The sequence below is a fragment of the Haplochromis burtoni genome, unplaced genomic scaffold (genome assembly GCF_018398535.1).
Source record: "Haplochromis burtoni strain Fernald_Lab_line unplaced genomic scaffold, NCSU_Asbu1 Contig_261, whole genome shotgun sequence".
Classification (NCBI taxonomy): Eukaryota; Metazoa; Chordata; class Actinopteri; order Cichliformes; family Cichlidae; genus Haplochromis; species Haplochromis burtoni.
The window spans coordinates 22,438-36,578 of NW_024582622.1; the positions used below are offsets into that span (position 1 = coordinate 22,438).

At 46.2% G+C, this 14,141-nt stretch overlaps 1 protein-coding gene across 3 annotated transcripts in view; it reads left to right on the forward strand.

Moving 5' to 3' along the window:
• Window positions 1-1,377: 1,377 nt before the first annotated feature.
• The window catches only part of abcd3a (ATP-binding cassette, sub-family D (ALD), member 3a), a 26,882-nt gene continuing 14,118 nt past the window's right edge, over window positions 1,378-14,141 (forward strand). Inside the window, exons 1-20 of one of the 3 annotated variants that reach the window (XM_014339085.2) lie at window positions 1,378-1,552; window positions 2,073-2,103; window positions 2,193-2,291; window positions 5,196-5,284; window positions 6,503-6,572; window positions 6,850-6,947; window positions 7,379-7,502; window positions 8,843-8,899; window positions 9,641-9,783; window positions 9,856-9,925; window positions 10,108-10,177; window positions 10,329-10,426; window positions 12,220-12,311; window positions 12,479-12,570; window positions 12,648-12,714; window positions 12,790-12,853; window positions 13,076-13,153; window positions 13,235-13,300; window positions 13,644-13,733; window positions 13,802-13,921. In XM_014339085.2, coding sequence (XP_014194571.1) covers window positions 1,446-1,552; window positions 2,073-2,103; window positions 2,193-2,291; window positions 5,196-5,284; window positions 6,503-6,572; window positions 6,850-6,947; window positions 7,379-7,502; window positions 8,843-8,899; window positions 9,641-9,783; window positions 9,856-9,925; window positions 10,108-10,177; window positions 10,329-10,426; window positions 12,220-12,311; window positions 12,479-12,570; window positions 12,648-12,714; window positions 12,790-12,853; window positions 13,076-13,153; window positions 13,235-13,300; window positions 13,644-13,733; window positions 13,802-13,921 — 1,725 coding nt within the window. In that variant the 5' untranslated portion in view covers window positions 1,378-1,445. The other 2 variants (XM_014339084.2, XM_014339083.2) reach the window with 2 other exon arrangements.

Sequence of the window (14,141 nt, forward strand, 5' to 3'; positions counted from 1 at the left end):
AACCCTGAGTATGCCAGACTCACTTCACTGCATAGGGCCCAGTTACACTGCTGTGTAAATGAAACACTTTAATGATTGGTTATGTGTCAGTACTGTTAGAACAACTGACACATACCTTCTCTAAAGACCAGGTTTTTATGGCTTTTAACCCCAAAACATGCTACGCCAAAAAGCAGTCCACCCACAGTCCCCCGGCACAGATTAGTAATACACTATTAGAGTAGTAATACACCAGTAAGTGCCAGGATGATTGTCCTGTTTTATACATCAAGGAAACCAAACAACCTCTGGCCAAGCACATGGCTTAAGGCAGAAGAGCTACCTCATTATCACCATCATTGATTATTATGTCTAAAGCTGGGTTACATCTTAAACTAATTGAGCTAATTTAAGTTAGAATTTAACTTCTATATAAAAAGAACTTTACAGGTACTTTAAAATGACTTAACCACAAAAACAACACATGCTATTGTAAAGTAAGTGCAGCTTTGATTTAATATTACACTGCGTTCACATGCTTATTTTTTGCATAGACATTTAGATATGATGATTTGTTTTTTGTATGTACATTTATTCAGTGACTGTTTTCATTCATTGTTACTCATCTCTTTGGCAGTTCATCCATTCCTATATGCATTTGTACTTGACGCGTCAAAGTAAAAATAGATAAATAATAATAATGATAATTTACTATTATTATTATTATTATTGCTATTATTATTATTATTGCTGTTATTATTATTATTATTATTATTGCTGTTATTATTATTATTATTATTATTATCCATCCATCCATTCGCTTCTCAGGGTCGCGGGGGGCGCTGGAGCCTATCCCAGCTGTCATAGGGCGAGAGGCGGGGTACACCCTGGACAGGTCGCCAGTCTGTCGCAGGGCTAACACACAAGGGACAGACAACCATTCACACTCACATTCACTCGCACATTCACACCTAGTGGCAATTTGGATTATCCAATTAACCTATCCCCACAAGCTGCATGTCTTTGGACGGTGGGAGGAAGCCGGAGTACCCGGAGAGAACCCACGCAAACACGGGGAGAACATGCAAACTCCACACAGAAAGACCCCGGCCTGATGTTGGAATTGAACTCAGGACCTTCTTGCTGTGCGGCAACAGTGCTAACCACCGTGCCACCGTGCTGCCTATTATTATTCATATTACATAAAAAATAATTTTATTATATTATTATTATTTTATTATTAATATAATAATAATAATAATAATAATAATAATCAATAATAATAATAATAAAATAATAATAATAATAATAATAATAATAAAATTAATAATATTGTTGTTATTATTATTGCAGCCACAGGTAGGGGGCAGTAATGCATCTCTATAGTCGTTGTCAGCCGCCGATACAGAAGAAGAAGACTTCGTCCGAAAGACCGTGGAGCGCAGGCCGGTCGTTGTGTCCCAGTCATGGCGGGTTTCAGTAAATATCTGACAGCTAGGAACTCCTCCATAGCGGGCAGCATTTTGTTTGTGTTCGTGCTGCTGAAGCACAGGAAGCGGACCAAGTCAAACAGGTAAGCGGCTGCTGTGTGTCGCTCAGCAGCTGGTTGTCAGCGACAGTCATGCTACTGAGGAGCGGCTAGCAGCTGACAGGCGACCTGCCGCTGCTCGGTGCTCCCGAGGCTCCTTTCTAAGCAGGCGCGTTTTCTCTGTGCTCTTCGGGGTCCTCTTGTTTCGGCATACATCCCAACACGAACAGAAATAACGTGTTCCCGACACACTGTCGCACACCCATGACTGGGAAGTCTGTGACTTGGTGTTTTCTACTGTTTCTTTCTCAGTAGTGTTGTACTGTCAGCCAAAGTTGTGTGTGTATAATCTAATAAGCTAGTGTGTAGTTATCTGTCAGCCACGACAGCATTAACCCCGCTGGCAGGTGACGTGGTGAATGTTGTGGGAAAGAGGTCTCTCTGAGGCGGTGAAGGCTGAGGCTGTAGTCCCGTGTGTGAGTCCTGTAAACGGGCCTCATGCTACAGGATGGCAGCGGAGGCCACAGTTACCAGCGTGTTTATCGTTTAATGCCCTGTTTTTCAGAGGAAGCTCAGACCTGGTGCTGAACACGCAGGTATGTTGAAACACCCTGAGCGGAGTGTCCAAAGTCTACATAATACTTAGTTTGGTGCATTTAATTCTTGTCTGAACCTCTTCATGCAGAAGGATGGCAAAAAAGATCGCGCAGCTGTGGACAAAGTTTTCTTCCTCCGGATCCTCCGGATCCTCCGGGTCTTGGTGCCTCGCGTTTTCTGCATGGAGGTAAGAGTGGACTCGAACCAGCGACCGCCTGCACTCACTGCTCTCTTCATATAGGTGCTTTGGTTCGACTCCAGGCCAGTGGACAGTTCATCATGCCGGTGTAGACATGCTGCACATTTCTTCTGATCGCGGCCCTTACATGGATGTTGCGTTTGAAGGCTTCATGCATGGTGTACACATTGCATCCTTTATTCTAGAAACTAGCAGAAGAGCCAGTACAGACCCTCACATATCTGTAGTACCTCCCAGAGTACAAAGCGTACGTGGCTCCGGAAAGTTCCGGATCAGCAGGTTGCTTTGGGTCGTGTCACAGTGAGGTTACTGTGTTCACATCATTGTCAGTGAAATGAACACAGCAGGTGTATGAATATGGTACTCTGACAGTAATGACCTGATGATAAGGTCGTAGTGATACCAGCTCTTCATCTTTGCTTCCTTCTGGTCAGCATTATGTTGAAGGCACCTGTTGCCAGTCCTCCCATTGAAACGTACTGGTGCCCGTGGTGTTCGATTGGCTGCTCTCTGACATTTTCGTGGTTATTGGTATTAGGTTCAAGGTTCAAGGTTCTTTATTTGTCACATGCATAGTTATACAAGTATAACACACAGTGAAATGTAGCCTGACACGCTCCTCGACATGTGCAAAAAAATTGGGGGGGGGTGTAGAGGAAGAACATTATATATGTATATATATATGTACGTGGCTCAGGGGGTTGGGAATCGCATCTGTAACCGGAAGGTCACCGGTTCGATCCCTGGGCTCTCTGTCCTGGTCGTTGTGTCCTTGGGCAAGACACTTTACCCTACTTGCCTACTGGTGTTGGCCAGAGGGGCCGATGGCGCGATATGGCAGCCTCGCTTCTGTCAGTCTGCCCCAGGGCAGCTGTGGCTACAACTGTAGCTTGCCTCCACCAGTGTGTGAATGTGAGAGTGAATGAATAGTGGTATTGTAAAGCGCTTTGAATATAAATCCAATCCATTATTATTATTATTATTTACACATATATATATATATATATATATATATATATATATATATTATATATATATATAGTATATACATTGGGTGAATGTGCAGTAGTAGCAGCAAGCAGGTGAATTCTGTACATTAATATGAATAGACATCTGACTATTTTACAGGATAGACAATATAAACATATTTAAAATTAAAGGAATTTGAAATGTACATTGTGCCTTGGTTTAGTGTCTGGAAGAGTCCTGTCTCAGTCAATTATAGATGATGTGAGAGGGCGGGTGTGTGTGTTTAGGGCACGGATGGCTTGGGGATAGAAGCTCCTCTTGAGTCTCTCTGTCCTTGCCCGGAAGATGCGGAACCTTCTACCAGATTGCAGAAGTTGGAACAGTTTGTTGCCAGGATGGGACGGGTCCTTCAGTATCTGCGCTGCTCTAGTCCGGCATCTCCTGGTGTAGGTGTCCTGAAGCGGGGGGAGAGCAATCCTGCAGCAGCGTTCTGCTGTACGGATCACTCTCTGGAGAGCTTTTTGGTCCTTCACACAGCTGTTCCCAAACCACGATGTCATGTTCTGTGTGAGGATGCTCTCCACAGCGCCTGTATAGAAAATCCTGAGGATCTTTGGAGAGACCCTGAACTTCCTCAGTTGTCGTAGGTGATACAGGCGCTGCCTAGCCTTTTTGGTCTGGACCTGAATGTGGGCAGCCCATGTCAGGTCTGAGGAGATGTGGACACCAAGATACTTGAAGGACTGCACCCTCTCCACTGGAGCTCCATTGATGATAATGGGCTTGTAGTCTCTGTGCTGACCCCTTCTGAAGTCCACCACCAGCTCCTTGGTCTTGCCGACGTTCAGCTGGAGGTGGTTGTCCTGGCACCACGATGCCAGATTCTTCACTTCATCCATGTAGGCCGCCTCATCGTTGTTGGAGATGGCACCCAACACCACTGTGTCGTCAGCAAACTTCACAATGGTGTTGGAGCCATGGGTGGCCACACAGTCTGAAGTGTAGAGGGAGTAGAGCAGTGGCGAGAGGACACATCCCTGAGGTGCTCCTGTGTTGATGGTGATGCTGTTGGAGAAGCACCTGCCCACCCTCACCACCTGAGTTCTGCCAGTGAGGAAGTCCAACACCCATGCACACAGACGGCTGTTAAGTCCCAGATCCCTCAGCTTTGTGAACAGTCTGCAGGGCACTATTGTGTTAAACGCTGAACTGTAATCAACAAACAGCATTCGCACATAGTTACCCTGTTTCTTGTCCACGTGGCTGAGAGTGGTGTGTAGGACGTGGGCGATGGCATCCTCTGTGGATCTGTTGGATCTGTAGGCGAACTGCAGCGGATCTGTGGTGTCTGGGATGGAGGAGGAGATGATGTTCTTCAGCAGCCTCTCAAACACCTTCATTACTACCGAGGTCAGTGCAACTGGCCGGTAATCGTTCAGGGATGAGGGTTTGCTGTTCTTGGGCACAGGGATGATGGTGGATCTTTTGAAGCATGTGGGGACCACAGACTTCGCCAGGGACTCGTTGAAGATGTAAGTGAACACACCTGCTAGCTGGTCAGCACAGCAGACGGCCGGTGATGCCGCCTATTAAATTGTGATTCTAGTTTTGTGACAGCCCTAATCACTGAGGCCTTTCACCTATTTGACCAGTGATGACTGGGCCAACCATAAACATTGAGTCTGGTAATGGTTGAAAGATACTGGAAAACAGTTTCCACAGCGTTGCTGTGATTGCAGCAGAGCCCTTTGACACAGAGACAATAACTCCACAAGTCAAGGTCGCCGCCACATGGCTGCTCCTGGTCTGGTCTTATCTCATCAGTTCATTAGATACGAGCAGAGTCAAAGGTAGGACCATAAACATCTGCAGTCTTTTACACACTAACCAGTCTGTGGGCGCTGTCTCCCCTCTCCTCCACAGGCTGGCTACCTGATGTTTATTGCTGCCATGCTGGTGGCCAGAACCTACTGTGACGTGTGGATGATCCAGAACGGGACCATGATCGAAAGGTCAGGCTTCAGTGTTTACGACGTTTCTTTGTGTTACAGGAGTAAATCAGACGACACAAAGATGAGACGGTGATAAATCACTAGAGTGGGGGGCGGGGCAGTGTGTGGTCGCAGCGTCGGCGATGTTGATACCCTACCAGGCCGAAGCAGGGGCGTTCCCGGCTTTCTCTGCTGCTGCTCACACAATGAAAGTTTGAAAATGTAACATGGATTTTGCTGTCTTTACAGGAACTGATGACTGTGTTTTGGTTCTTCACAGTGGTATTATAAGCAGAGACAGCTGTGTGTTCAACACGCACTTTTGTTCCTACATGTCAGTCATACCAGGGGTAACTGTCAACAAGTGCTGTGTTAGAAGAAGCCATTAACATGGTAGCTCTAACATCTGCTTTGTGTGCGGTCTGTGAGGTACAACGCTGACCTGTGGTCGTCATGGGGACGTGTAGCATCTTGGCACAGGTTCACTGGAATGCTGTTCAGTGTGTGCTCGTTACTCCGGCCGCTGGCTCTGGATCAGCTGGCTCGACCTGCTGCTGGTCAGACGTGGCGTGTAGTATGAACTTGTTCTGCTTCAGAGACTGTGTGCGCCGTTTCGCGTGTCACATGACCCTGACCCACACAAAGCGCTGCATACGAGTGCTGCATCTTTGTAGGAGCAGTGAAAGGCGCTGCATTGTTGAGAAGCGCCTGAAGCTGAGAGTTTTTCAAACGCAGACTTGTTCTGTGTGCACTCTGCAAATGTCAGAAACCCAGGAGAGAGAGAGCTGGGCGGGACCCAGATGTGCTTTGATCCATGTCTTCACGGTGGAGACCGTCACGCTCTGATCCCGGAGTCGAAGCTGCTTGAGAGCAGACTGAACTACTGTTGATTATAGATTTGATATTGCTGCAGATGTTGAATTACGAGCACACACTGCACTTGGGTTTGGGCTGCCATATTTTATTATTTTTCTGTGCGATTAGGTGGATCTGACAAATCTTTGTAATGTATGTAACAAATGCAGTTTACACGTGGCCCAGTGACGCCTCAGAGTCGGGCCTCTGTGCACAGCAGCTAATAACATGGAAATGCATAGATTGAATAGTGTTCCAGTGTTGCTCCGTGTCAGGATCCACCGTCCTGTTTGTGTCACATCATAAATTGCACACAGCAAGCTTCAGTGTTTGTCTCTGACCTTGGCTTTGTTTGCTCATCTTTGTTCTTGTTGTGGTTTGCAGTGCAATTATTGGTCGTTCGACTAAAGATTTCAAGATCTGCTTGTTGAAGTTTATTGAATTCATGCCAATTGTAAGTGTGAACTCTGGAGTCCTGAGGTTTGTGACACCCACGCTGATTTCATGCTCCCACATCCCATCATCACACTAGCATGATCTGCTTGGCTAACTGTGTGACTGACTGTGTGACTGACTGCTTTTCATGGCACAGAAACTGGTGTAATTATCACACTGACAAACTGAGCATGGCTGATTGTCTGTAGTTTGCATGGCTTTCATCACCTCGAGCTGTGTTCCTGCACGCTGTTCTCCTGGGAGCTTTCTTTGAATGTCTGACTGGCTGTTTCCAGATATCCTTGGTGAACAACTTCCTGAAGTTTGGTCTGAATGAGCTGAAGCTGAGGTTTCGTGAGAGGCTAACCCAGCATCTCTACAACCAGTACCTGCAGTAAGTACACCAGTGATGCTGTGCTCGTCGTGTGCAGAGGGTTTCACCTTCAGTGCATGTGAGACGCTGACAGCAGCAGGGTTAGGCTGCTGTATTTAAACTTCAGTGAAACGAGTGGCTTTCTTTGCTAAATCTGGGGAGCAGATGTGAGACGGTGTCAGTCGGCTGTGGTGTTGAAGCCTCTGTGTGCCTGTGGTCACTGAACACCTGGAGCATGTTGTTCAAATGCATGTAAGCCAGGCCTGTGTGGCTGCAGCGTTCTCTTGTTTGCTACTATCAGCTCGGCACTACTGAACTTTGACCCTGCAGATGTAACTGAGGAGAGCCAAAGCAAACAGCGTCAGCCTCTTTTCCATCACAGGGACTCTGACCCGACTCGTAGTGATTAGAGCTGTTGTGTGATTGCTGCACTCTGTTTCCTGCTTCTTCAGAGGTTACACTTACTACAAAATGGGAAACTTGGACAACCGTGTAGCCAACGCAGACCAGCTGCTGACACAGGATGTGGAGAAGTTCTGCAACAGTGTGGTGGATCTGTACTCCAACGTCAGCAAGGTACTCCCATACATGTTAATGATCAATCAGCTGCACTCCCCCATCATGCAGGTGTAATTCGGCCACAGTGGGATGTCAATCCACTGTACACATCAGAGTATCATCACCCCGTGGGGCGGGTGGATGGAGAGCAAGGTGACACCGTAGAGTCAAACTGATATCATGGATATATGTAGTAAAAACCTCTGACTGCAATAATTTAACAAGATCGTCGCCTGGGCTTTGAAATGGATAGCAGAGGTGTGGTTACCAGGAGGCTGAGGGTGCAGTGGTGGGAGGACTGGGCCACATCACACCGTTCACTGTGATACCAGTATAATGTGCAGAGCTGGCTGAGTTCCTGTCCGTCACATAGGCACCGAAGCACTTTTTTTTGTAGAACATGCAAGCGGCCGTCGTTATTACCGTCTTTTTCACAAAGGAAGCCACACTTAAAATCAATCCTTTGATTTTCTCAAAAATCGACAGCGCGCCTTATGTATGAATTCTGGTTGTGCTTACTGAGCTCAAACCGATTTTATGTCCACGGCGCTCATGTCAAAATGTTTCAGTACAACTTTGGTAAATGGTAAATGGCCCGCATTTGTATAGCGCTTTTCTAGTCCATAGGACCCCAAAGCGCTTTACACTACATTCAGTCATTCACCCATTCACACACACATTCACACACTTTGCTAAGCTACGAAGCCGCAGACTGGAGCCTGGTGGAGTGATACGCACTGTGCTTCAACATAATATTACAGTATTGTGTGCATAAGGAGCCCAAATGGCTCCTGTTAAGACATGTGCATGAAGTGGATTTTATTAAAGTCTATCAGTGGCGCAGTCGATCATGAGAACAGAGCAGCTGTGAGAGAATTCAACATTAATGAATCGATGGTACGAAGTGCAGGAAGCAAGAAGAACGAGTCAAGTTTGGTTTTCTTATAATCCCAAAAAAGACATGTTTGACTTATTTATTGGGCACACTGCAAAGCAGCTCTTTAGCTAGTGTGGATGTTAAACATGCTGAGGATATGTCGGCCAGTTTCCACTGGAAATGCCTTTTGGTTAAGCTGTTGTACAGCTGCACATAAAACAGCTGCTTGTTCAAGTGAAAAAGTATTTTGTCTGGCGGCAGTTATATCGTTATCGCACATTTTCAAATATATGGTGATAAATATTTTTGGCCATATTGCCCTGCCCCAGTGGTGGGGCCGCCCTCTACCACGTGGGCGGGGCTTTCTGTGCGGGACATGTTTGCGTCACCTTCTGTTTGGTGTCTATGCAGCAGCTCTGGACTCATGAGGCCTGCTGTGGCGTTTCCCTGTGTCTAACTCTTTCCTGTTTGTGTCCTGCAGCCTCTGTTAGATATTGGCCTGTACATCTTCAAACTGACAAGTGCCATCGGTGCCCAGGTAAGCAAGTTTCCAAGAAATGTCTTTATTTTGGGATGGAACGAGTACAATGATTCCTGTTGGTTCTCAGGTCTGTGTGATCAGCACTGTCAGCTGTAGGCTTGTCTGGGCTGGTTGTAGCAGGACTCCTGAGTCAGCAGAAATCACCTTCCTCCTCATCATGAAACGCTTCCTGTCTTTCCCTCTGCTACAAATCACCCTGACATCTGCATCAAGCTGTCCAACAAGAGGAGAGCTGCTGCTTGAAGCCCTCTGTGTACATGTGTGCTCACACAGCTTTCTTCCACAGTATGACTGTTGTGCGTTACCACAGCTCCCATTGTGTGCTTCCACAAAGACGCTTCTGGCCTTCCCTTCTTTAGGCGTCTGTCAGTGTGCATGTTTCTTTAATATGTGCGTTGGAGGACAGAGCTTGGTCCAAAGCCTGCGATGGCTGAAGGTCGGTGGGTCGATCGCTGTCTGGTCCAACATAAACACCTAAAGTTCTCCTTCTGAACTCAAACAATCCCGAGGTTGTGCTACTGTGTTGTGCCAAAATAAACGTGTCTAACCAGAGTTCAGGTGGCCTCCAATACTACTGAAGTATTTCTACTCAATCAAAGGACTGTCGAAGTCGTTTTTGACCAGGATATTTCCTCCAGTGAGGGTCCGCCTCCTTACATCTGTTACGTCTTCTCATTGTTGCCGCGGGCACATCTTAAGCTCAGGTGTGCTGCTGTCTCTGTATTCATCATCACCTAGGGTCCAGCCAGCATGATGGTCTACCTGCTGATCTCAGGGCTGTTCCTGACCAGATTAAGGAGGCCAGTAGGCAAGATGACCGTGACTGAGCAGCGTTACGAGGGCGAGTACCGCTACGTGAACTCTCGCCTCATCACCAACAGGTAAGCCTGTCAGCCACTCGTCTGTTACTGTGCAGGCCTGGCGTGTTTGTTAACGATGCATCTTCTCATCAGTGAGGAGATTGCCTTCTACAATGGGAACAAGAGGGAAAAACAGACCATTCATAGCGTTTTCCAGAAACTGGTGAGTGGCCCTGGGTTACCCAGGCTGAGGGACTGTGCTTGACCTCAGTAAGTACTCATGTAGAGAAACTTAGAAGATGCAAACATTTTGCTTTTGAAGGATGAAACCAGTAAAGCAGGAGAAATGTCCAGTTCCTGGTAACTAGAGTGAATATGGGAGTGTAATCCAGACTGTCCTTCCAGGTGGACCACCTGCATGACTTCATCTTCTTCCGGTTCTCTATGGGCGTCGTGGACAGTATAATTGCTAAGTGTAAGTAGCTGTTTTGCTGACGTGCTCCTCGTCCAGTCCTCCAGCGAGCATCAGTAACAGCCTGTAACTGACAGAATGAAGCCATTTTCATCACGTTCACCCCAACAACATAAAGCGTCGTCCTGTGTGTGCACGTGCTGTTCCTTTACAGATCTGGCCACCGTGGTGGGATATCTGGTGGTTAGCCGGCCGTTCCTGAACCTTTCCCATCCACGGCACACACACAGCACACACTCGGAGCTGCTGGAGGTGAGCGGAGCTGTACTGTAACTTAACATGCGTCTGAAAGAGTACTTTATAAATCCTGACATTTGTTAAAGCCGCGATGATCTAGATTACAAATGTAATAATGAACTGTAGCTTCTGTCAGCATCGCTAGAACAACCTTGACTTTGTCCTCTGATAGTACTGTGGCAGCAGGAGGTACAGCCTGAGGTGTAACCTGGCAGCATCAGACCGAACGAACAGGTGTTACGTTGAGTTTGGGTCAGGTGATCGTGGGATCGTGGCATTAACAGGGAGAGGGGGGCACAAGGAAATACTTTTCTTTCTTATTCTCATTTAAAATGTCTCGCTTTTATTAAATAATTATAAGATAAGATAAGATAACCTTTATTAGTCCCACACGTGGGAAATTTGTTTTGTCACAGCATGAAGTGGACAGTGCAAAAGTTATGAGGCAAAAATTAGAATACAATAAGAATAAATACAGTACACAGCTGTACAGAATAGAATAAAATAATATACTATATACAGTAGAATAAAATAGAATAAAAATATACAATAAGATAAAAATAGAATACGAATGCTATATACAACTGAGTAAAAATACAACGAATCTTACAAAGTGGTGATCGGCTTAAATGTATAGAAGTCCATTACTGTATATAGGAACTATTACGTCTAATATACTCTAGTAAGCTACAGTACTTTGGGAACCATCTGTGCAGTTCTGTTGAAGAACGATGTTGAATCCACAGATATTGTAGAAAAATTGATTTCTGTGCTTTGGTTTTGCATGTGCCTTAAATTAAAGTTGATTATGTCGATTAAGCATTGTGAGGTGGACGGTGGTTACCTGATATTGTTGCTATAAGTTGGCGACCCTGTTAGTTAGTTTAATATTTCTGCTAAGTACTCTTTAAAATACCAGAATAGGGAGGATGGTGCAGGTTTAACTTTATTAGATTGATCAGTGTTGCTGAACTATAAGATGTTTTGGCTGCAGTGTATTCTGTGTATAACAGAGTAGCTTCAGTCTCTTGTTTTTAAAAACTTGAGTATGAACTTATACAAAATGCAGCAAGATGTTTATAAAAAAGACAGTATATCAGATTAATTTAGGTATCGGCAGATATCCAAATTTGTGGTATCGGGCATAAAAAGTGTTCTGGTGCCATGTGTAGTGTGGCACTGCAGACCTGTGGCTTTCTATTCAATGGTAAGGATGCGTTTCAGGTCATTATGTAACAAACAGGAAAGTAAAGTAAACACTTCTGTGCAATATGTGTGATGCATTACACTTTAGAGCACCAACTCTAACACTGATCACAGCAAAGAGGGGACATGCAGCATGCAATTATATTGCACACTATGCTGCGATGCTGTTGACTCTCAGAGCGGAGTTATATATGGATCATGGAATGGGGATTCCCACTGGTGTGTCCAGCCTCCTGTGGCAACAGTGGAGTATCTGAGGATGAAGTGTTGCCTTTAAATGGCTCCGTGCTTCAGTCTGTCTGCTGCCAGGCTCCGCCTCCGACTGTCCGGGAGCTCCGTGCCGACTGATTCCAGATCTGTGAAAGGGTCCATGATTGATTTGATTTTTCAGGGTGTCCTGATCATTTTCATGTCTGTCCAACGATGTGGCGTCCCTTCAGTCCTCATGTTAGACGTCCAGCATAATTAGTTTTCACACGTAGATTTAATGCTTTTTTAACTGTATGTTTATGCTGCAGTCGGGACGTGCAGCAGGAGCGCAGCTTTAACAAACTGCTGTAGTAATGTTTGGGCTTTGAGGTTTGACTGATTGATGTTCGTAGGACTACTACCAGAGCGGCAGGATGCTGCTGAGAATGTCCCAGGCCCTGGGCAGGATTGTTCTGGCTGGCCGGGAGATGAGCCGGCTCTCAGGGTGAGTGCGCAGTGAGTGAGCCAATATTTCCTTAGAGCTTAGATTTGACTGCTCATCTTTAAATGGATAATAATGTCCTACAGCACTGGCATGATGAGCGCTGGCTGTCTGGGTTGTGTAGCTGGTGTGCTGTTCACTGAGGATGTGTTGAATTGTGCCCCCGACAGGTTCACGGCTCGTATCGTTGAACTGATGAAGGTGCTCAAGGACCTTAATGCTGGCAAATACGAGCGCACCATGGTGTCCCAGCAGGAGAAGGGTACGCATGACTCCTGATGTACTGTGAAGTGGATTTGCGACAGCTGCCATCATCATTTGTTTTTCCGCTGTGTTTAGAAGGAGATGCTGCAGAGAAACTGGTCCCGGGCAGTGGTCAAATTATTAACAAAGACAACCTCATCAAGTATGTGCTGCTTGTGTGGTTTCACTTTGTGCTTTAGTGCGATATCGAGTGTGATTTATGTTTTCCTCTCTGCAGATTTGAGAATACTCCCCTAGCAACACCCAATGGAGACATCCTGATCAGAAATCTTACGTTTGAAGTAAAGTGTGCATGCATTACCTCATCTCCATCGAGTACTATGACATGTTTCAGGATCAAATACTTATTTCACTCAGTGGTGTGCTGACACAGTTCAAACTTTTCATGGCTGCATGTATGTGTGATGCTGTCTACCTGAGATCAGCCGGGGCTCAGATAGCTTTGTCCCTGTGTCTGATGTTCAATGGGACGTTGTGTAGACGCTGTTCTCTCTTTTCTGAAGGTGAAGTCTGGCACTAATGTTCTTGTGTGTGGACCCAACGGCTGTGGGAAGAGCTCCCTGTTCAGGGTGCTGGGAGAGGTAGGGCTGCACCATCAGTAATCAGTTTCATCTCAAGCTGGTTTTACTTTTATGATGTGGATTTATTTGGTTGTGTTTTAGCTGTGGCCTCTGTTTGGTGGGCATCTGACAAAACCTGAGAGGGGGAAGCTTTTCTACGTCCCACAGGTGAGTCTTCAGGAGGCGATGTGTGAGCTTTACTTTAACTCTGATGCAGTTTGAGGAAGATGGTCTCTAAAAATGAGACGGGATAAAACACAACACTGTCAGAGTTTATTTATAGACTACTCCAGAGTCTCACTGGCTTCCTGCACTTTTCACAACCTCCCTGTTCACCAGGAGCATGCTAGTGTGTAAACACAGGTCTGAGCGATTCTTCAGTAGATGCTCATTTCATGCCCAAATACTGTTTGGAGTGTAGGTCTCTGCGGAGATGTTACCCACGACACGTTTAAGGGTCAGCTTGGAAAGCACAGCATTAATGCACAAGTCCTCCTCTGTTTCTGTCCAGAGACCCTACATGACTCTGGGTTCTCTGAGGGACCAAGTCATTTACCCCGACACCCATGAAGAACAAAAAAGGAAAGGCATCTCTGATCAGGTACGACACTGCAGACTTCCTCCACACTGCCACTGTGTATGTGTGTATGACTCTATATTTGTGTACAGGTGCTGAAGGAATACCTGGATAATGTTCAGCTGGGTCACATCCTGGACCGGGAGGGCAGCTGGGATACTGTCCAGGACTGGATGGACGTTCTCAGTGGAGGCGAAAAACAGAGGATGGCTGTAAGGACTCGGTTGTACCTCTCCACATGCTGAAAAGCACACACCAGCCATTGGTTTGCATATTTATGCTGAACAGCCATAAACATGTGTTAAACACCTCCACTGACACCTCTACTGTCACCTCCACTGACACCTCCACTGACACCTCCACTGTCACCTCCACTGTCACCTCCACTGTCACCTCCACTGTCACCTCTACTGTCACCTCCACTGTCACCTC